The sequence below is a fragment of the Lithobates pipiens genome, unplaced genomic scaffold, assembly GCF_037356315.1.
Source record: "Lithobates pipiens isolate NorthernLeopardFrog02 unplaced genomic scaffold, aLitPip1_a1.2 Scaffold_18, whole genome shotgun sequence".
Lineage (NCBI taxonomy): Eukaryota > Metazoa > Chordata > Amphibia > Anura > Ranidae > Lithobates > Lithobates pipiens.
The window spans coordinates 656,100,116-656,123,804 of NW_027507758.1; the positions used below are offsets into that span (position 1 = coordinate 656,100,116).

The 23,689-nt window shown below is 45.2% G+C and overlaps 1 protein-coding gene across 11 annotated transcripts in view; it reads right to left on the reverse strand.

Annotated features, from left to right (window-relative positions):
• Positions 1–1,266: 1,266 nt before the first annotated feature.
• Positions 1,267–23,689, reverse strand: part of LOC143989343 (TOG array regulator of axonemal microtubules protein 2-like) — a 114,863-nt gene continuing 92,440 nt past the window's right edge. For 7 of the 11 annotated variants that reach the window (XM_077489438.1, XM_077489433.1, XM_077489434.1 and 4 more), the window contains 6 exons: positions 11,960–12,064; positions 6,309–6,437; positions 5,959–6,183; positions 3,789–4,009; positions 3,296–3,462; positions 1,267–1,395 (listed from right to left, as the gene is read on the reverse strand). In XM_077489438.1, the coding sequence (XP_077345564.1) occupies positions 1,341–1,395; positions 3,296–3,462; positions 3,789–4,009; positions 5,959–6,183; positions 6,309–6,437; positions 11,960–11,984 (822 nt within the window). In that variant the 5' untranslated portion in view covers positions 11,985–12,064 and the 3' untranslated portion in view covers positions 1,267–1,340. Of the gene's footprint in view, positions 1,396–3,295; positions 3,463–3,788; positions 4,010–5,958; positions 6,184–6,308; positions 6,438–11,951; positions 12,065–12,944; positions 13,609–23,689 lie in introns of those variants that run through there. The other 4 variants (XM_077489442.1, XM_077489441.1, XM_077489443.1 and 1 more) reach the window with 2 other exon arrangements.

Consider the following 23,689-nt stretch of genomic DNA (forward strand, 5'->3'; position numbering starts at 1 on the left):
CTGCTCCTTCCTCTACAACTCTCCTCTCCCGAAATACTCTGCTGGAGGACTCCGCTCCTTCCTCTACAACTCTCCTCTCCCGAAATACTCTGCTGGAGGACTCTGCTCCTTCCTCTATAATGCTCCTCTAATGAAATACTCTGTGGGAGGACTCTGCACCTTCCTCTATAAGGCTCCTCTACTGAAATACTCTGCTCTGCTAAGAGGACTCTGCCCCTTCCTCTATAACGCTCCTCTCCAGTGGCGGCCGGTGCTCAAAATTCTGGGGGGGGTGGGGGGGGGCACAAACAAACTGAAAAAAACCCATCAATCGCAGCCTCTCTGTGCCCATCAAATGCTGCCACTGTGACCCATCCCCCGCTCACCCTCTGCCTGGCACTTACCCTGTTTTGGTGGGGCAGTGGGTGGCGGCGGCGAGCGGTGTCCTCCAAGTCTTCTCCCGTCCTCTCCTATAGGCCATTGGATGCCTGATAGACGTCCAATCACAGGGCCTGTCCTTTCAGCCAATCAGGTGACGGGTAACAGAACCGAGGAAACCTGATTGGCGGAGAGGTGGCTTCAGTGTTAAGAAAGCAAATATTCATTTGCTTTTCTAACACACCTGGGTGGGCTCTGAGTGCAATGCTCTGCACTCGCAGTTCACCTTTTTTGAAGTCTATTAGAGCCTCTGGCTCCAATCAGGTGCTTCAAAAATACACCCCCCCCCTCCCCCCCCCCCACTGTAATTCAGGTGCCCGAAAAGGATCCAGGCGCCTGAACAGGGGGTGGCAGCGGCGGCCATGGATAGGTTCATGCAATGCATCAATCATTGGTCAGAGAGGGGGTGGTTGGAGAAAGGGGGCGGCACCCTTAATGGACGGGCCCGCCTTGGTCCCGGCCCACATTATAAAGACTTTGTGTAGATGGAATTCAACGCGTTTCTCTATGTGTGTCCCGGATCCACATGTCGGGACGCCCCGAGATTTCATGTATGTGGCTGATTAATGTGAATGCGATACTTTCAATCGGTTTTGCCGACTCATCCTACTGTCTTTATTTTTGCCCCCTTTAGGCATTCCGACCATGTGACTACGCCACCCCCCAGGTCACCCCAGGTCACCCCCCAGGTCATCCCTGGTCACCCCCCAGGTCACCCCCCGGGTCATCCCAGGTCACCCCCCAGGTCACCCGAGACCACCCCCCAGGTCATCCCCCTGGTCACCCCCCAGGTCATGCAAGACCACCCCCCAGGTCACCCGAGACCACCCCCTAGGTCACCCCAGGTCACACCCCAGGTCACACCCCAGGTCACGATTCCCTTTTACTATCTCTATCATCATAGACTCGGAGTAGAACTATTATTACTGATTGTCGGACTCACCACACATCTTGTAGGGTTGGGGCTCCGAGGCAAAGCTGTAAATGAGGATAAAAGTCTTTAAAGTCATTATAAATGTTCATTTTTTTTTTTAAAGTAACAAACACATTACACTCACCTGCACTGTGGAAGGGTTTTGCACAGAGCGGCCCCGATCCTCCTTTTCTGGGGTCCCCCCTGTGGCGCTCCTGGCTCCTCCTCTTCTGCAAGTACCCCCAAGGAGCCGATTTCCATGGGGGGGGCACTCATGTTGGTGCCCTAAAGAGTCCGTCTGCTACATCCATTGACACAGACAGCAGGACTCCCCCCACCCCCCGCTCCCATTTTACTGGATTTGATTGACAGCCAATGGCTCATTGACTGCTATCAATCTATCCAATGAGGAGCCGAGGCAGCGGCTGGAGGTGCTGGGCTCGTTCTCATCGCTGGAAAGATCGGGATCAGGTAAGTGAAATGGGGGGCTCTGGGGGGGGAGGGGAGCTGCACCACAGAAGGTTTTTTACTTGAATGCATAGAATGCAAACCTCGAGGGCTTACAATCCCTTTAATGAACAATCGGAAATGGCCCTTGGCTTGGCATGTTGTAGTGCGCTGCTTCTGGATAAGCTGCATCTTCATAACCAATGCAAGTTGCCCCTCAACAACCCACTTCACAGGACAATCTCTGGTAGACAAGGTCACTGACAAAAAATGTGTTCGTTTTTGTTTCATTTGTTTTTTTGCTTTTTTCAGAAATTCAGAATTCGGAAATTCGAAAATTTGGATTTTCAAATATGCGAATTTTGAATTTTCGATTTTTCAAATTTCCGATTTTTGAATTTTCAAATTCCTAAATTTTCAAATTTCGAATTTCCAAATTTTAGAATTATGAATTTCCGAATTTTCAGAATTCAAGAATTCTGAATTCTAAAATCCAAAAATCTGAAAAAAAGAAAGAAAATCAGTAAAATTCCAAATAATAACTAACTAATAATAACTAACTATTAAATTATAAGTATTGGAATTTCCTTTCAAATTTTTCTGTTAGTGAAAGTAACGAATACGAATTTATCTGAAGTTACGAATTATCCGACATAGCAAATGCCGCATCTAAACAAATGGAACGGAACAAATTAATAATAAGGTTTTATTATTATTATTATTTCTTATTATTAGTTACATTCCATTTATTTAGATGCAGCATTCATTATTTCAGATAATTTGTAACTTTGGATAAATTCGTACTCGTTACGTTCACTAACAGCCAAATTTGAAAGGAAATTTCAATACTTATAGTTTAATATTTATTATCAGTTAGTTATTATTTCAGATTTTCTGGTTTTGGAATTTTCTGATTTTCATTCTTTTGAATTTTCTGATTTTCATTCTTATTTTTGGATTTTCAAATTTCCAAATTTTTTAATTTTCTAATTTTCTAATTTAGGATATTTCAAATTTTTTAATTTCCTAATTTCGAATTTCTGAATTTCCGAAATTTCAAATTTACCAAATTTAGTATTTTCCAATTTCTGAATTTCGAATTTCCGAATTTCAGAAATTCGGAATTTCAAAAATTGGAAATTTCCGATTTCTGAAATTTTGGAAAATTTAACATTTTCGGAAATTAAAAATGTGGAAATTCAGAAATTTCGGAATTAATTAATTTTTCAAAATGCGTTAAAAAACGAATTCAGAACTAAACTAATTGCACATGTCTAATTTCTGGGGCATGGGGCCCCAGATGACGCTATTAATGACGAAACGCGTACACTTGCTGAAGATTTTCACTGCATCTGGCACCGTGTTTGAACTTTATCGTGTTCAGACTAATTTTCATCTTAGTTTTGCTGGACTTTTTTTTTTATCTGAGAGGTTGAGAGAAGCCGTGTGCTCCGCATTGCCGGGCCTAAGAATTAATTTAATAAAAAATTAAAATTCCAGTTTCATGAGAGACGTCACCTTGTGTGTGCTTGCTCGCCCCTGGGTGAGATTCCGGTATGCTGGGCGATGTCATTGCCAATCTGATCTGCTGGAAAGCTGGAGGATTTGGAGATGGGCGGGATGACGATCCCGCCAAGGGATTTCCGCTTCTTCTCTGCGCTGGATCGCACGTAATGCAGGGAGTCCTGGAGGGGGGGAGGGCAAGAGATCGGGATGATCTGGGTGTCTATGGTGAAGAATATTTACAAGAAATCGATTGCACCTAATATTCGAATATAACATCTTCCCATTACCCATTCAAGAAAACTCTAAACTTTCTCTAAAAACACAATTTTCTTTTGTGACCCCCATTGGGACACACATCAAAAGACGAAGTCCTCCCCCCCCTTCCCTAATCAATCGAAACATACAAATTGGTTGAAATGATACATTTATGTTGAGGAGAGATTTCTGGGTGCACGGCATGCGCAAAGTTGTGATTCCGGGTTTGGTGCCGCCATTGCCATCCTACCTCTGTAATAGCCAACGTTTTCTCCGTCTGTCCTCCCACACGGTCCCCCTTCTCCAGGGCATTCCTCGGAACGCCGTCCTCCTCCGGGGTCCCCAGGCGAGGTGTCGGACTCCTCTGGATGGGAGGTACGGGCTTCGTGACGGTCATCAACCTCTGCGAGGCGCTCCTCGGAACGGCGGGTTTGAGAGGCGTGTTCACAGAGTTCATGAACTCAATCGGCGCTGTTATGGTGACAACCAGAAACAATTTACACCTCTTTGTAACATTTTACATACGGAATATAATATCTAAGAAGGAGACGCAGGCATTGGACCGCAAAAAAATACTACTTTAATCACTTTTATGCCAGAGGCTTTGTTTTTCTATTAAAATGCACGTTTTAGGCCTGAAGATTAGTTAAAACCTCCAAAACACTTTATTAGGTCCCCCTTGCTAGTAGCGTGTTTCGAACCCCCTTTATTAGGTCCACCTTGCTAGTAGCGGGCTGGACCCCCATTATTGGGTCCACCTTACTAGTAGTGGGATGGACCCCCATTATTAGGTCCCCCTTTGCTAGTAGCGGGCTTGACCGCCATTATTAGGTCCTCCTTGCTAGTAGCGGTTGGACCCCCTTTATTAGGTCCTCCTCGCTAGTAGTGTGTTGGACCCCCTTGCTAGTAGCATGTTGGACCCCCATTATTAGGTCCCCCTTGCTAGTAGTAGACTGGACCCCCATTATTAGGTCCACCTTGCTAGTAGCAGGTTGGACCCCCATTATTAGGTCCACCTTGCTAGCAGTGGGTTGGACCCCTTTATTAGGTCCTGCTTGCTAGTAGCGTGTTGGACCCCCTTTATTGGGTCCACCTTACTAGCAGCAGGTTGAACCCCCTTTATTAGGTCCCCCTTGCTAGCAGCGGGTTGGACCCCCATTATTAGGTCCCCGTTGCTAGTAGCAGGTTGGACCCCCGTTATTAGGTCCATCTGGCTAGTAGCAAGTTAGACCCCCATTATTAGGTCCACCTTGCTAGCAGTTAGTTGGACCCTCTTTATTAGGTCCCCCTTGCTAGCTACGGGTTGGACCCCCATTATTAGGTCCCCGTTGCTAGTAGCAGGTTGGACCCCCATTATTAGGTCCATCTTGCTAGTAGCAAGTTAGACCCCTATTATTAGGTCACCCTTGCTAGCAGTGGGTTGGACCCTCTTTATTAGGTCCACCTAGTAGCAGGTTGGAGCTGAAGCTGAACTGAAGCTGATCAAGTGCAGATTGTGCTTGATCAGCTTCTTCCCCAGCCAGAACTGCAGGGGAACGGCATGCCTGAACTTGTCACTTCCAGGTTCATTCACCAGGGGAGACATCTCTCTATTCCACCTGCCAACACCCACCATGCCCACAAGAGTAGTCGGGTTTGGGAGTGGTACTTGGGGGGAGGTATATGGTGGAAGTGACCAGGCTGCTTCCACCAGAAATCCAACAATCAGATGACAGATGTAAGCAGAGCCCCAAAGTTTAAACTCCCGTACTACCAGCCAATGTTTTTAAACGGCACTGGTAGACAAGTGGATGAGGAGACCTGTACTGGAAGTATAGGAAGACGGCCATTGCTGAGCTCTCCTTGGAAAATGATGGCTGGCAATCTGGTCTATTTCCCATTTTAATATTTTGACAACCCTGAAGAAGTCTTCATTGCCCTTCCATTGCCCGTTACACTCCAAGCCCACAGGAGCAGTAGTGGAGACTAAGCGATATGGTGGGGGTAGTCGGGTTGGGGAGTGGTACGGGGGGGGGGGGGGGTAGTAGTGAAAGTGACCAGGCTTCTTTCACTTCTTGCCCCAGCTGCGTTTAAAATCCCTATAAAAAGCTCTGGTAGACAAGTGGATAAGGAGACCTGTACTAGAAGTATAAGGGGAAGGCCATTGCTGAATTGCTGACCTCTCCTTGGAAAATGCTGGCTCTCAATCTGGTCCATTGCCCTTCAATATTCTGACAAGTCCACCCTGAAGAAGTCCTGACCAGGAGGTTTAACTTGGCTTTGACTTTCTAATATGCATGCTTCTCCTGGGATGGTGCCTCAGTATAGTTCCCTCAGACAGCCAGGCACCTAGCATTCTCACCTCGCTACAGGTCTCCTTTTTTAGGATTCAGCGGAGGGTCCCGAAATTCTCATGATTTCCGGGTATTGGTTGGTCTTACCTCCTCTGGCACTGGAGCTTTCAGACATCTTCCGTTTGAGTTTGTCCTTCAGCCGGGCAGTCTCCAGGGTGGCGCTGTCCACCTCCTCGTGCCTCTGGTTCTTAGAAAGGGGGTCACTATTTCCCTCCAAGTCCAGCGGTGGAGGCAGGATGTCCGTCTGAAGGTCATCTCCACCCCACAAGTAGGACCTCTTCATCTGGAGGCTCAAGGAGGGCTGTAGAGCAGCTGAAGACCATAAAGAAAGTTCAATGAACCTTTGTGTTCCGCGCTGCTTGGTGAAACCTAAAGACTATAAAAACAACGTATCATTGAAACTCCAGACCCACATATCTCCTGATCATCGTACAGACCTGGGTCAGCTCCAGCCCAGCGGTTGCCGTACAGCTGCAGGTTGGGATCCCCATTGCGTAGAGACGCAAATCCAGGTTTCATCTTGGGAACGCTGCCGCAGTACACAGCAACGGGGGCTCTGAACTTGGCTGGCGTAGGAAATAAACATAACGTTAGCTTAGAAACAAAGTCCTATCAGTCAGCAATATACATGAATCCCACTGAAAGCCCCACCCTGTTCACACAAGTCACCCTTTTCAACATTTTTACCCCCAGAGGCGCCCTTCAAATAATTCATTAGATCTAAGGGAACCTACGCTAAAATTAATGAATTGGTGGTCAGTAGGAACAATGTCCCCCATACAATGGTGCTCAGAATGCCCCCCTTGCGCTTAAACCAACATTGGTGTCTTGGTGTTGGCTCTGCCAAATGGCATCAGACCTGGAATTTGGTGGGCACCGTCAGGTAGAAAGTCAACCAGCAACAGCTCAAGAAACCCCTAGCAATGTCTGGAGGAACCCTAGAGGTCCATGGAAACCTGGATGAGAATGCCCGACCTAAATGGTTTGCAGAACACGTTGTAGACAGGTGGAGGCCTCAGTAAATCCTCCAACCGAACGATGGCACTATGGCATTTCTTCAGGCTGAAGATTAATGGTCTCCTGCTATGGGCTCCAGGCAGCCATCTTGGGGAGGATGGCAAGACTACTGGATTCCGAAGTCCTGTGAGATCTGGGCAACCATGTTGATTAAGGATCTTATAATTAGTATTATACTGGCAAGCTTGGAGCATAGGATGGAGATAAGGACAGAGCGCCTACTGGTTATGGAGAGAGACAGAAGAGTGTAAGCCCCCTGTACACACGGGTCGGATATTCCGACAACCAAATCCGTCGGATTTTGTCCGAAACTGTTGCATACACACGGTTGGACAAAGTTGTCGGAAAATCCGACGTGATGACGTTATTTCGTTACGACGGGACTACGTTCAGGCTAGTAGCCAATAGCTTTGGTGTAGGAATCTGATCTGAGCATGCGTGGCACTTTGTTCCGATCGGAATTCTCTACACATGATCGGAGTATGTCCGATCGGAGCATTTTGTTGGAAAAATTTAACAACAAGTTGGAAAACTTGGTCCGTCGGAGTAGTGCGATGTAGACCACACACAGTCGGACTCTCCGATGGTGTGTACAAGGGCTTAGAGGAGAGCTACCCATCACGGGGGTGTCTCCTCTGCCAGATTCCTGGAAGAGGCTCCCACTGGCAGCCAGATATCTATAAGAACATTTGGGGATTGCAGTGTGAACACGGTATATCACGGCTGCCTCCTAGAGACGTTCTCCTCCAGCATCCTGAGCTATGTGACTGATTTACTACCATTTAGAAAGGGCCTTTTGAATAAACAGCGCCCTCTTCTGCCTGAAGTAGTTTATGACTTGCAACACATGTAGCGCTATTGCTGTCATTTTACTATAGGAAAGAAGCTTGGAGATAAACAGCGCCCTCTTCTGCCTGAAGAATATTGTCAAAAGTATTGGGACGCCTGCCTTTACACACACATGAACTGTAATGACCTCCCAGTCTTAGTCTGGAGGGATCAATATGGAGTTGGCCCTTTGCAGCTATAACAGCTTCACCTCTTCTGGGAAGGCCGTCCACAAGGTTTAGGAGGGTGTCTATGGGAATGTTTGACCACACAGCACACAGAACCCACCGGCAAAGCACACACAGTACACAAGCAGAGTGCGCATCCTCAGAGGACACTGTAGCCTGCTTTTGAAATAGTCAAAGAAAGTACACAGAGCACAGAGCAAACAAAACCAGAATACAGGCAGTACACACAGTACACAGAGCACACATAGTACACAGAGCGCATGCAGTACACAGAGTACATACAGAACACACATAGTACACAAGCAGAGTGCACATCCTCAGAGGACACTGTAGTCTGCATTTGAAATAGTCATAGATAAAGGGTACACAGAGGCAGAGCAAACAAAATCAGAATACATTCAGTACACGCAGTACACAGAGCACACGCATACTTGCCAACGGTCCTGAATTTCCTGGGACATTCCCGGGATTAGGACATTTGTCCCGAATTAATTTTGTCCCGGGAAATTCTGTTTGTCCCGGGAAATTCAAATTTCGCCGCCGGCCGCTAGAGGTGTGCGGCCGGTGGAGACAATGTCTCCACCGGCCACCATTTTTAAGAAGACCAGAAGCTGGTCTTCAATAGAGAACCTGTGGCGCCGCCCACCCCCGCTGCCAGTGTGTGTGTAAAGTGCAGTGGGCGGCGCCACAGTTTAAAGTCTCCGCGCGGCAACGACGGGATGTCGGGGGCCAGTCTGTGGATGGGATGTCAGAGGGGGCCAGTCTGGGGATGTCAGAGGGGGCGCAAGAGTCTGGATGTCAGCTGGCACTGTCAGAGTCTGGATGTCAGAGGGGCGCAGTCAGAGTCTGGATGTCAGAGGGGGCGCCAGTGAGTCTGGATGTCTTGGGGGGCGCAGTCAGAGTCTGGATGTCAGGGGGGGTGCCAGTGAGTCTGGATGTCAGGGGGGCGCAGTCAGAGTCTGGGTGTCAGGGGGGGTGCCAGTGAGTCTGGATGTCAGAGGGGCACCAGTGAGTCTGGATGTCAGGGGGGCACCAGTGAGTTTGGATGTCAGAGGGGCACCAGTGAGTCTGGATGTCAGAGGGGCACCAGTGAGTTTGGATGTCAGAGGGGCACCAGTGAGTTTGGATGTCAGAGGGGCACCAGTGAGTCTGGATGTCAGAGGGGCACCAGTGAGTTTGGATGTCAGAGGGGCACCAGTGAGTTTGGATGTCAGAGGGGCACCAGTGAGTCTGGATGTCAGAGGGGCACCAGTGAGTTTGGATGTCAGAGGGGCACCAGTGAGTCTGGATGTCAGGGGGGCACCAGTGAGTTTGGATGTCAGAGGGGCACCAGTGAGTCTGGATGTCAGGGGGGCACCAGTGAGTTTGGATGTCAGAGGGGCACCAGTGAGTTTGGATGTCAGAGGGGCACCAGTGAGTCTGGATGTCAGAGGGGCACCAGTGAGTTTGGATGTCAGAGGGGCACCAGTGAGTCTGGATGTCAGAGGGGCACCAGTGAGTCTGGATGTCAGAGGGGCACCAGTGAGTTTGGATGTCAGAGGGGCACCAGTGAGTTTGGATGTCAGAGGGGCACCAGTGAGTTTGGATGTCAGAGGGGCACCAGTGAGTCTGGATGTCAGGGGGGCACCAGTGAGTTTGGATGTCAGAGGGGCACCAGTGAGTTTGGATGTCAGAGGGGCACCAGTGAGTTTGGATGTCAGAGGGGCACCAGTGAGTCTGGATGTCAGAGGGGCACCAGTGAGTTTGGATGTCAGAGGGGCACCAGTGAGTTTGGATGTCAGAGGGGCACCAGTGAGTCTGGATGTCAGAGGGGCACCAGTGAGTTTGGATGTCAGAGGGGCACCAGTGAGTTTGGATGTCAGAGGGGCACCAGTGAGTCTGGATGTCAGAGGGGCACCAGTGAGTCTGGATGTCAGAGGGGCACCAGTGAGTCTGGATGTCAGAGGGGCACCAGTGAGTTTGGATGTCAGAGGGGCACCAGTGAGTTTGGATGTCAGAGGGGCACCAGTGAGTTTGGATGTCAGAGGGGCACCAGTGAGTCTGGATGTCAGAGGGGCACCAGTGAGTCTGGATGTCAGAGGGGCACCAGTGAGTCTGGATGTCAGAGGGGCACCAGTGAGTCTGGATGTCAGAGGGGCACCAGTGAGTTTGGATGTCAGAGGGGCACCAGTGAGTTTGGATGTCAGAGGGGCACCAGTGAGTTTGGATGTCAGAGGGGCACCAGTGAGTCTGGATGTCAGGGGGGCACCAGTGAGTTTGGATGTCAGAGGGGCACCAGTGAGTCTGGATGTCAGGGGGGCACCAGTGAGTTTGGATGTCAGAGGGGCACCAGTGAGTTTGGATGTCAGGGGGGCACCAGTGAGTTTGGATGTCAGAGGGGCACCAGTGAGTTTGGATGTCAGAGGGGCACCAGTGAGTTTGGATGTCAGAGGGGCACCAGTGAGTCTGGATGTCAGAGGGGCACCAGTGAGTCTGGATGTCAGAGGGGCACCAGTGAGTCTGGATGTCAGAGGGGCACCAGTGAGTTTGGATGTCAGAGGGGCACCAGTGAGTTTGGATGTCAGAGGGGCACCAGTGAGTTTGGATGTCAGGGGGGCACCAGTGAGTCTGGATGTCAGAGGGGCACCAGTGAGTTTGGATGTCAGAGGGGCACCAGTGAGTTTGGATGTCAGAGGGGCACCAGTGAGTCTGGATGTCAGAGGGGCACCAGTGAGTCTGGATGTCAGAGGGGCACCAGTGAGTCTGGATGTCAGAGGGGCACCAGTGAGTCTGGATGTCAGAGGGGCACCAGTGAGTTTGGATGTCAGAGGGGCACCAGTGAGTTTGGATGTCAGAGGGGCACCAGTGAGTTTGGATGTCAGAGGGGCACCAGTGAGTCTGGATGTCAGGGGGGCACCAGTGAGTTTGGATGTCAGAGGGGCACCAGTGAGTCTGGATGTCAGGGGGGCACCAGTGAGTTTGGATGTCAGAGGGGCACCAGTGAGTTTGGATGTCAGGGGGGCACCAGTGAGTTTGGATGTCAGAGGGGCACCAGTGAGTTTGGATGTCAGAGGGGCACCAGTGAGTTTGGATGTCAGGGGGGCGCAGTCAGAGTCTGGATGTCAGAGGGGCGCCAGATGTAAGGAGGGGCTCCGCAGATGGACACAGATGTGAGGAAGGCTGCTCTGATGGGGCACCTGATGTAAGGACAGACTCCGCTTGGGACACCTGATGGCATCTGATGGCAGGCGACGTGGCTAGTGACGCGCTCAGGGCTCCCACTGATTCTGCATTATGGTGAGTTGAATGATTTCATTTCATATTACAATGTAATAATAGAAATAATGTGCTTCAATCATCCTGACACCATAACAATCATGGCGCCGGGATGATTGAAGCGCCAACACCAGGTATTTGGAGTATCTTTATCTGCTGATTGTCAAACTCTGTAAAACACATATTGCTATTGTGGTGTAGGATCGGGGGGCTGCTGTCCCTCCACCCTCCCCCCCCCCCTTTTCCCTCTCCAACCCGCATTCATCTCAGACACTAACCACACCCCTTTGAGCCACGCCCCATGTAAGCCACTGCCACTATTTTACGTAAACCACGCCCATATTTTGCTGCTGCGCGCGCTGCATTTTATCCTTTTCCTATGCCACACCTATAACCGCATTCCCCACCCCCTAATTATAACACAACTCCGCCTACTGCCAAAAAAGTGTCCCAACATTTTTTTTTACAATGTTGGCAACTATGACAGAGCACACACAGTACACAGAGTACATACAGAGCACACACAGTACACAGAGTACATACAGAGCACACACAGTACACAGAGCACACAGTACACAGAGTACATACAGAGCACACGCAGTACACAGAATACATACAGAGCACAGAGCACATACAGTACACAGAGCACACACAGTACATGCAGTGCACAGAGCACACACAGTACACGCAGTGCACAGAGCACACAACTCCAAAGAAGTCACCTTGCTAATATATGCAAAACATCCAAGTGAAGTCCCCCCACCCCCAGGCATCTATATACATTGCAGTCACCTGGTTACCTGCAGTATAATCATTGTGGGTCATTCTGGAGGTTGTGGGGCTTCCTGTCAGGGCCAAACATCACCAGCGGAGTTCTTCCTTTTACTGTGTCCTGCCATAAATTCCTGTAAAGGGAAATGATGGGGGAGGGGTCACCAGGACATCATATACACACAGCAGTCATTAACAGGTATATAGAACAAAGCTATACAACCCAGAGAGGGGGGACCAGTAACCCCAATATACCGATGTATGATAAACCCCAACAATCATCTCCTCTTATTCGCTTGGTTTTGGTCTGTTATATACACCACTGAAAGTGTTTGGTTCTCTCTGTTCCATAAAATACCCGCCGATCCTTCCAGAAATCATGTGACCTGATAACTTCCCGTGTTCTCTGCCTGTGCTGACTGCTATCAGTTACATTCATCTCAGTTTACTTTGAGGACTACAGAACACCGCCCTCTATGTTATGAGAAAAGGAGAGGGGGAGGTGTATTGATTACTGACTTTGCTGTGAAAATGCCAGTTTCCTGGTTGTCTTTGGCTTCAACCCATGAAGTGCCTGACTCAGAACAAGCCCCCGGTGAAGTCTGAACTTCCAATCTGCTTACTTGTTCTGGGTCAGTATGACAGCCAGGCAACTCGCTTTTCCAAAACGAGAGGTCAGCAATAGCAGCGGATATCCTTCATTGTGTGCAGGGCCCCACGTGCTGACCCGGCCTTTTCTGGCACTTTTTCTTTACAAGTATAAATCAGTATTTTTTGCTAGAAAATTACTTATAACCCCCAAACATTATATTGTTTTTATCATAGACCTCAGGGAATAAAATGTCGTTACAATTTTTATGTTACTCGGTATTTGCGCAGCGGTTTTTCAAATGCAATTTTTGTAGAAATAGTACACTCTAATGAATTTAATGCAAAAAAAAAACCACAATATATAACCCAATTTATTGGTAAGAGATAAAAGATGATGTTATGCCGAGTAAATAGATACTTAACGTGTCACACTTTAAATTTGCACACGCTGCGGTCCTGAAAAAGCTCCATAGGTGACACTTTTTTTTTACAGATTGCCAGTTTAGAGTTACAGAGGAGGCCTAGTGCTAGAATTATTGCTCTCGCTCCAACGTTCGTGGCGATATCTCACATATGTGGTACGAATGCCGTTTACATAGGGGTGTTGCCACTTACGTATGCATTCGCTTCTGTGTACGAGCATGGAGGGATAGGAGCGCTTTAAAAAAAAAAAATCTTATTTGATTTTTTTTTTTTTACACTTTTTTTAGCACTTTTATTCCTATTACAAGGAATGTAAACATCCCATAAGAAATAAGAGATGACGGGTCCTCTTTATGGAGATCTCATGTAATAGAAATAAGAGATGACAGGTCCTCTTTATGGGGATCTCATGTAATAGAAATAAGAGATGACGGGTCCTCTTTATGGAGATCTCATGTAATAGAAATAAGAGATGACGGGTCCTCTTTATGGAGATCTCATGTAATAGAAATAAGAGATGACGGGTCCTCTTTATGGAGATCATGTAATAGAAATAAGAGATGACGGGTCCTCTTTATGGAGATCATGTAATAGAAATAAGAGATGACGGGTCCTCTTTATGGAGATCTCATGTAATAGAAATAAGAGATGACAGGTCCTCTTTATGGGGATCTCATGTAATAGAAATAAGAGATGACGGGTCCTCTTTATGGAGATCTCATGTAATAGAAATAAGAGATGACGGGTCCTCTTTATGGAGATCTCATGTAATAGAAATAAGAGATGACGGGTCCTCTTTATGGAGATCTCATGTAATGGAAATAAGAGATGACAGGTCCTCTTTATGGAGATCATGTAATAGAAATAAGAGATGACGGGTCCTCTTTATGGAGATCATGTAATAGAAATAAGAGATGACGGGTCCTCTTTATGGAGATCTCATGTAATAGAAATAAGAGATGACGGGTCCTCTTTATGGAGATCTCATGTAATAGAAATAAGAGATGACAGGTCCTCTTTATGGAGATCATGTAATAGAAATAAGAGATGACAGGTCCTCTTTATGGAGATCTCATGTAATAGAAATAAGAGATGACGGGTCCTCTTTATGGAGATCTCATGTAATAGAAATAAGAGATGACGGGTCCTCTTTATGGAGATCTCATGTAATAGAAATAAGAGATGACAGGTCCTCTTTATGGGTATCTCATGTAATAGAAATAAGAGATGACAGGTCCCGTTTATGGAGATCCCATGTAATAGAAATAAGAGATGACAGGTCCTCTTTATGGAGATCTCATGTAATAGAAATAAGAGATGACAGGTCCTCTTTATGGAGATCTCATGTAATAGAAATAAGAGATGACAGGTCCTCTTTATGGAGATCTCATGTAATAGAAATAAGAGATGACAGGTCCTCTTTATGGAGATCATGTAATAGAGATAAGAGATGACAGGTCCTCTTTATGGATCTCATGTAATAGAAATAAGAGATGACGGGTCCTCTTTATGGAGATCATGTAATAGAAATAAGAGATGACGGGTCCTCTTTATGGAGATCATGTAATAGAAATAAGAGATGACGGGTCCTCTTTATGGAGATCATGTAATAGAAATAAGAGATGACGGGTCCTCTTTATGGAGATCATGTAATAGAAATAAGAGATGACAGGTCCTCTTTATGGAGATCATGTAATAGAGATAAGAGATGACAGGTCCTCTTTATGGAGATCTCATGTAATAGAAATAAGAGATGACGGGTCCTCTTTATGGAGATCTCATGTAATAGAAATAAGAGATGACGGGTCCTCTTTATGGAGATCTCATGTAATAGAAATAAGAGATGACGGGTCCTCTTTATGGAGATCTCATGTAATAGAAATAAGAGATGACAGGTCCTCTTTATGGAGATCATGTAATAGAGATAAGAGATGACAGGTCCTCTTTATGGAGATCATGTAATAGAGATAAGAGATGACGGGTCCTCTTTATGGAGATCATGTAATAGAAATAAGAGATGACAGGTCCTCTTTATGGAGATCATGTAATAGAGATAAGAGATGACAGGTCCTCTTTATGGAGATCATGTAATAGAAATAAGAGATGACGGGTCCTCTTTATGGAGATCATGTAATAGAAATAAGAGATGACAGGTCCTCTTTATGGAGATCATGTAATAGAGATAAGAGATGACAGGTCCTCTTTATGGAGATCTCATGTAATAGAAATAAGAGATGACGGGTCCTCTTTATGGAGATCTCATGTAATAGAAATAAGAGATGACGGGTCCTCTTTATGGAGATCTCATGTAATAGAAATAAGAGATGACGGGTCCTCTTTATGGAGATCTCATGTAATAGAAATAAGAGATGACAGGTCCTCTTTATGGAGATCATGTAATAGAGATAAGAGATGACAGGTCCTCTTTATGGAGATCATGTAATAGAGATAAGAGATGACAGGTCCTCTTTATGGAGATCTCATGTAATAGAAATAAGAGATGACAGGTCCTCTTTATGGAGATCTCATGTAATAGAAATAAGAGATGACGGGTCCTCTTTATGGAGATCTCATGTAATAGAAATAAGAGATGACGGGTCCTCTTTATGGGGATCATATAATAGAAATAAGAGATGACGGGTCCTCTTTATGGAGATCATGTAATAGAAATAAGAGATGACGGGTCCTCTTTATGGAGATCATGTAATAGAAATAAGAGATGACAGGTCCTCTTTATGGAGATCATGTAATAGAAATAAGAGATGACGGGTCCTCTTTATGGAGATCATGTAATAGAGATAAGAGATGACAGGTCCTCTTTATGGAGATCTCATGTAATAGAAATAAGAGATGACGGGTCCTCTTTATGGAGATCTCATGTAATAGAAATAAGAGATGACGGGTCCTCTTTATGGAGATCTCATGTAATAGAAATAAGAGATGACAGGTCCTCTTTATGGAGATCATGTAATAGAGATAAGAGATGACAGGTCCTCTTTATGGAGATCATGTAATAGATATAAGAGATGACGGATCCTCTTTATGGGGATCATATAATAGAAATAAGAGATGACGGGTCCTCTTTATGGAGATCATGTAATAGAAATAAGAGATGACGGGTCCTCTTTATGGGGATCATGTAATAGAAATAAGAGATGACGGATCCTCTTTATGGGGATCATATAATAGAAATAAGAGATGACGGGTCCTCTTTATGGAGATCATGTAATAGAAATAAGAGATGACGGGTCCTCTTTATGGAGATCATGTAATAGAAATAAGAGATGACAGGTCCTCTTTATGGAGATCATGTAATAGAAATAAGAGATGACGGGTCCTCTTTATGGAGATCATGTAATAGAGATAAGAGATGACAGGTCCTCTTTATGGAGATCTCATGTAATAGAAATAAGAGATGACAGGTCCTCTTTATGGAGATCTCATGTAATAGAAATAAGAGATGACAGGTCCTCTTTATGGGGATCTCATGTAATAGAAATAAGAGATGACAGGTCCTCTTTATGGAGATCTCATGTAATAGAAATAAGAGATGACAGGTCCTCTTTATGGAGATCTCATGTAATAGAAATAAGAGATGACGGGTCCTCTTTATGGAGATCTCATGTAATAGAAATAAGAGATGACAGGTCCTCTTTATGGAGATCTCATGTAATAGAAATAAGAGATGACGGGTCCTCTTTATGGAGATCTCATGTAATAGAAATAAGAGATGACGGGTCCTCTTTATGGAGATCATGTAATAGAAATAAGAGATGACAGGTCCTCTTTATGGAGATCTCATGTAATAGAAATAAGAGATGACAGGTCCTCTTTATGGAGATCTCATGTAATAGAAATAAGAGATGACGGGTCCTCTTTATGGAGATCTCATGTAATAGAAATAAGAGATGACGGGTCCTCTTTATGGGGATCATGTAATAGAAATAAGAGATGACAAGTCCTCTTTATGGAGATCATGTAATGGAAATAAGAGATGACGGGTCCTCTTTATGGAGATCTCATGTAATGGAAATAAGAGATGACAGGTCCTCTTTATGGAGATCTCATGTAATAGAAATAAGAGATGACGGGTCCTCTCTATGGAGATCATGTAATAGAAATAAGAGATGACAGGTCCTCTTTATGGAGATCTCATGTAATAGAAATAAGAGATGATGGGTCCTCTTTATGGAGATCATGTAATAGAAATAAGAGATGACAGGTCCTCTTTATGGAGATCATGTAATAGAAATAAGAGATGACAGGTCCTCTTTATGGAGATCTCATGTAATAGAAATAAGAGATGACAGGTCCTCTTTATGGAGATCATGTAATAGAAATAAGAGATGACAGGTCCTCTTTATGGAGATCTCATGTAATAGAAATAAGAGATGACAGGTCCTCTTTATGGAGATCATGTAATAGAAATAAGAGATGACGGGTCCTCTTTATGGAGATCATGTAATAGAAATAAGAGATGACAGGTCCTCTTTATGGAGATCATGTAATAGAAATAAGAGATGACGGGTCCTCTTTATGGATCTCATGTAATAGAAATAAGAGATGACAGGTCCTCTTTATGGATCTCATGTAATAGAAATAAGAGATGACAGGTCCTCTTTATGGAGATCTCATGTAATAGAAATAAGAGATGACGGGTCCTCTTTATGGGGATCTCATGTAATAGAAATAAGAGATGACGGGTCCTCTTTATGGATCTCATGTAATAGAAATAAGAGATGACAGGTCCTCTTTATGGGGATCTCATGTAATAGAAATAAGAGATGACGGGTCCTCTTTATGGATCTCATGTAATAGAAATAAGAGATGACGGGTCCTCTTTATGGAGATCTCATGTAATAGAAATAAGAGATGACGGGTCCTCTTTATGGAGATCTCATGTAATAGAAATAAGAGATGACGGGTCCTCTTTATGGAGATCTCATGTAATAGAAATAAGAGATGACGGGTCCTCTTTATGGAGATCTCATGTAATAGAAATAAGAGATGACGGGTCCTCTTTATGGAGATCATGTAATAGAAATAAGAGATGACGGGTCCTCTTTATGGAGATCATGTAATAGAAATAAGAGATGACAGGTCCTCTTTATGGGGATCATGTAATAGAAATAAGAGATGACAGGTCCTCTTTATGGAGTTCATGTAATAGAAATAAGAGATGACAGGTCCTCTTTATGGAGATCATGTAATAGAAATAAGAGATGACAGGTCCTCTTTATGGGGATCATGTAATAGAAATAAGAGATGACAGGTCCTCTTTATGGGGATCTCATGTAATAGAAATAAGAGATGACGGGTCCTCTTTATGGAGATCATGTAATAGAAATAAGAGATGACGGGTCCTCTTTATGGAGATCTCATGTAATAGAAATAAGAGATGACAGGTCCTCTTTATGGAGATCTCATGTAATAGAAATAAGAGATGACGGGTCCTCTTTATGGAGATCTCATGTAATAGAAATAAGAGATGACAGGTCCTCTTTATGGAGATCTCATGTAATAGAAATAAGAGATGACGGGTCCTCTTTATGGAGATCATGTAATAGAAATAAGAGATGACGGGTCCTCTTTATGGAGATCTCATGTAATAGAAATAAGAGATGACAGGTCCTCTTTATGGAGATCTCATGTAATAGAAATAAGAGATGACGGGTCCTCTTTATGGAGATCTCATGTAATAGAAATAAGAGATGACAGGTCCTCTTTATGGGGATCTCATGTAATAGAAATAAGAGATGACAGGTCCTCTTTATGGAGATCTCATGTAATAGAAATAAGAGATGACAGGTCCTCTTTATGGAGATCTCATGTAATAGAAATAAGAGATGACGGGTCCTCTTTATGGAGATCTCATGTAATAGAAATAAGAGATGACAGGTCCTCTTTATGGAGATCTCATGTAATAGAAATAAGAGATGACGGGTCCTCTTTATGGAGATCTCATGTAATAGAAATAAGAGATGACGGGTCCTCTTTATGGAGATCATGTAATAGAAATAAGAGATGACAGGTCCTCTTTATGGAGATCTCATGTAATAGAAATAAGAGATGACAGGTCCTCTTTATGGAGATCTCATGTAATAGAAATAAGAGATGACGGGTCCTCTTTATGGAGATCTCATGTAATAGAAATAAGAGATGACGGGTATACTCCTGACATGCGATGAGGTCCTCTTTAATGGAGATCTCATGTAATAGGAAATAAGAGATGACATGAGTCTCTTTATGGAGATCTCATGTAATGGATATAAGAGATGACAGGGTCCTCTTTATGGAGATTCTCATGTAATAGAAATAAGAGATGACGGGGGTAGATGACGGGTCCTCTTTATGGAGATCATGTAATAGAAATAAGAGATGACAGGTCCTCTTTATGGAGATCTCATGTAATAGAAATAAGAGATGATGGGTCCTCTTTATGGAGATCATGTAATAGAAATAAGAGATGACAGGTCCTCTTTATGGAGATCATGTAATAGAAATAAGAGATGACAGGTCCTCTTTATGGAGATCTCATGTAATAGAAATAAGAGATGACAGGTCCTCTTTATGGAGATCATGTAATAGAAATAAGAGATGACAGGTCCTCTTTATGGAGATCTCATGTAATAGAAATAAGAGATGACAGGTCCTCTTTATGGAGATCATGTAATAGAAATAAGAGATGACGGGTCCTCTTTATGGAGATCATGTAATAGAAATAAGAGATGACAGGTCCTCTTTATGGAGATCATGTAATAGAAATAAGAGATGACGGGTCCTCTTTATGGATCTCATGTAATAGAAATAAGAGATGACAGGTCCTCTTTATGGATCTCATGTAATAGAAATAAGAGATGACAGGTCCTCTTTATGGAGATCTCATGTAATAGAAATAAGAGATGACGGGTCCTCTTTATGGGGATCTCATGTAATAGAAATAAGAGATGACGGGTCCTCTTTATGGATCTCATGTAATAGAAATAAGAGATGACAGGTCCTCTTTATGGGGATCTCATGTAATAGAAATAAGAGATGACGGGTCCTCTTTATGGATCTCATGTAATAGAAATAAGAGATGACGGGTCCTCTTTATGGAGATCTCATGTAATAGAAATAAGAGATGACGGGTCCTCTTTATGGAGATCATGTAATAGAAATAAGAGATGACAGGTCCTCTTTATGGGGATCTCATGTAATAGAAATAAGAGATGACGGGTCCTCTTTATGGAGATCATGTAATAGAAATAAGAGATGACGGGTCCTCTTTATGGGGATCATGCAATAGAAATAAGAGATGACGGGTCCTCTTTATGGGGATCTCATGTAATAGAAATAAGAGATGACGGGTCCTCTTTATGGGGAGATCTGGGGTCTATAAGACCCCAGATCTCTTCTTTACCTTTAAAAGCAAAATATAAAATAATAAATAAATAAAACACCATTTTGATCTTTTGCTTAAAAAAATAAATAAAAAAAAATAGTTTACTTCCACCCTAGACCGGAAATGACGTCCAGTCCTCCAAGACCATAGAGGTGATCAGAGATGATCTGGTCTCTAGTAGCCTCTGTGACCAGCCCGGCCGCACCATCAGGTCGTTTCTTGGGTGCGCCAGTGAAAACAATCTGAGAAACACTGGCGAGTGGAGGGAGGAGGGGAAATGACCCTTCCCGCTGTTTCTAAAAGCAATCCAGCAGCTAATCAGCCGCTGTGACCACTTTCAGAGTCATAGCTGATAGCTTCATCCATAACCCCGGTAAACCTCTTGCAAACCACAACATTTTCCGGTCACAGCACGCACTCTCCTTTAAAGAGGAAGTAAACCCTGATGGGTTTACTTCCTCTTTCATTCCCTGCAAAGGCAAAGCATAATAGACTACTATGCATCGCATCGCATCGCATCGCATTGCATCGCATCGCATCGCATCGCATAGTAGCCCATTATGTGTCACTTACCTGACACAGGAGCCAGCGAAGTCGCCGCTGTCCCCTGTAGTCCGCCGCATCCATCTTGCTGGTGGCGTCTCGCAGCTCCGCCACTGTCATTCGGCGAAGCTCCATTCTTGGAAATGCCGCGCTCAGTGCGCCTGCGCGCCGCTGTCTACGGCGCATGCGCCGTACACAGCGGTGCCCGTTTTCGGGCAAATATCTCCTAAACCGTATAGGTTTAGGAGATATTGCTTGGACCTACAGGTAAGCCTTAATCTAGGCTTACCTGTAGGTCAAAGTGGTTTGTAAGGGTTTACAACCACTTTAATACCATCAGCATTGTAATAAGGATACAAACAATAGTTATTTCTGTCAATCTGATATAAGATTAGCAGAACAATCACCTTTCATGGTGTGAGCGCCGTCTGTCTGCTGGCCGTCTCTTCCTACAACTTCCTGCATTCCCAGCATGCTTTGCAGCTTCTCCTCCATTTCTAAGGACTACATATCCCATGGTACCTTACTGATTCCTTTATTGACTCTGTCTCCTGAAACCCCTCCCCTCAGAAGGCGGGCTCTGTGAAAGGTGTGACACAGCAGTGCCTACAGGGCATGGTGACTCTGTGTCATCGAATCCCAGGAAATCAGTGTGTGGGGACTCCACACACATTAAGAGTAATAGGAGGAGGCCACACCTCCCAACTTTTTGGGATGGGAATGGACACCTATTAGCAAACATATGTAGACATAGGCCTTAACCGCTCGAGGTATCACTCGGCCCCGCCCCCCGGCGTGCCCCGTCATTGGATGTACAGTGACATACTGAAGCAGAGTCCCTACAGACTCCCATCTCATGGAGGTCACACATATAGGCCAAAAAGGGCTTTAGCGCTCCCCTTGAACTCTTTGGCCGCTTTCAATGAACCAATAAAATCAATTCAATCAATCAATGAGCCAAACCATAATGTTAGTCTCAGTTTACAGTTACCCCTCCCCCAAGCGATCAATTTTCCTTTGGATGTATACGGTACCGGCCATGAATTCCCCTACAATCCCCACAACAAAGGCCCAACTTAATAACACGGCGTCAGTAAACATTGTGCAGAGGGATGGATCGTCATGTGACATTGATAGAGAAGAATTTTCCATCACTGCTGCTAAGGTGTGTTCAGTATTCCCCGGCCTTGTATCGGGTCAACACTCCACTCCTCTCACCCTCAGAGGGCGATCTACAATATATGTACAGGACCGATTATTATTTACCTACAAAGCAATGACACCGCGATGTGTCCAGTCCCAGAACTGGACGTTTACAGATCATCGTTTTCAATGATGAGGGTCACGCCCCCCCCCAATCTGAGTCGCCTTCAATTACTAATTCTTCCTGGAACCCTAACACTAACCCCCTCAGTAATCCCAACACCAACCCCCCTGTGATCCCAACACTAACCCCTTCCTGTAATCCCAACACTAATCCTCCCTGTATCCCCAACACCAACCCTCCCTGTAATCCCAACACTACCCCCCCAGTAATCCCAACACTAACCCTCCCTGTAAACCCAACACTAACCCTCACTGTAATCCCAACACTAACCCTCACTGTAATCCCAACACTAACCCCCCTGTAATCCCAACACTAACCCTCACTGTAATCCCAACACTAACCCTCACTGTAATCCCAACACTAACCCTCCCTGTAATCACAACACTAACCCTCCCTGTAATCACAACACTAACCCTCCCTGTAATCACAACACCAACCCTCCCCGTAATCCCAACACTAACCCTCCCGTAATCCCAACACTAACCCTCTCTGTAATCCCAACACTAACCCTCCCCGTAATCCCAACACTAACCCTCCCCGTAATCCCAACACCAACTCTCCCCGTAATCCCAACACTAACCCTCCCGTAATCCCAACACTAACCCTCTCTGTAATCCCAACACTAACCCTCCCTGTAATCCCAACACTAATCCTCCCTGTATACCCAACACTAATCCTCCCTGTAATCCCAACACTAACCCTCCCTGTAATCCCAACACTAATCCTCCCTGTATACCCAACACTAATCCTCCCTGTAATCCCAACACTAATCCTCCCTGTATACCCAACACTAATCCTCCCTGTAATCCCAACACTAATCCTCCCTGTAATCCCAACACTAACCCTCCCTGTAATCCCAACAATAACCCTCTCTGTAATCCCAACACTAACCCTCTCTGTAATCCCAACACTAACCCTCCCTGTAACCCCAACACCAACCCTCCCTGTATTCCCAATATTAACACTCCCTGTAATCCCAGCACTAACCCTCCCTGTAATCCCAACACTAACCCTCCCTGTATCCCCAACACCAACCCTCTCTGTAATCCCAACACCAAACCTCCCTGTAATCCCAACACCAAACCTCCCTGTAATCCCAACACTAACCCTCCCTGTAATCCCAACACTAACCCTCCCTGTAACCCCAACACCAACCCTCCCTATAATCCCAACACTAACCCTCCCTGTAACCCCAACACCAACCCTCCCCGTAACCCCAACACTAACCCCTCTCTGTAATCCCAACACTAACCCTCTCTGTAATCCCAGCACTAACCCTCTCTGTAATCCCAGCACTAACCCTCTCTGTAATCCCAACACTAACCCTCCCTGTAACCCCAACACCAACCCTCCCCGTAACCCCAACACCAACCCTCCCCGTAACCCCAACACTAACCCCTCTCTGTAATCCCAACACTAACCCTCTCTGTAATCCCAGCACTAACCCTCCCTGTAATCCCAACACTAACCCTCCCTGCAACCCCAACACTA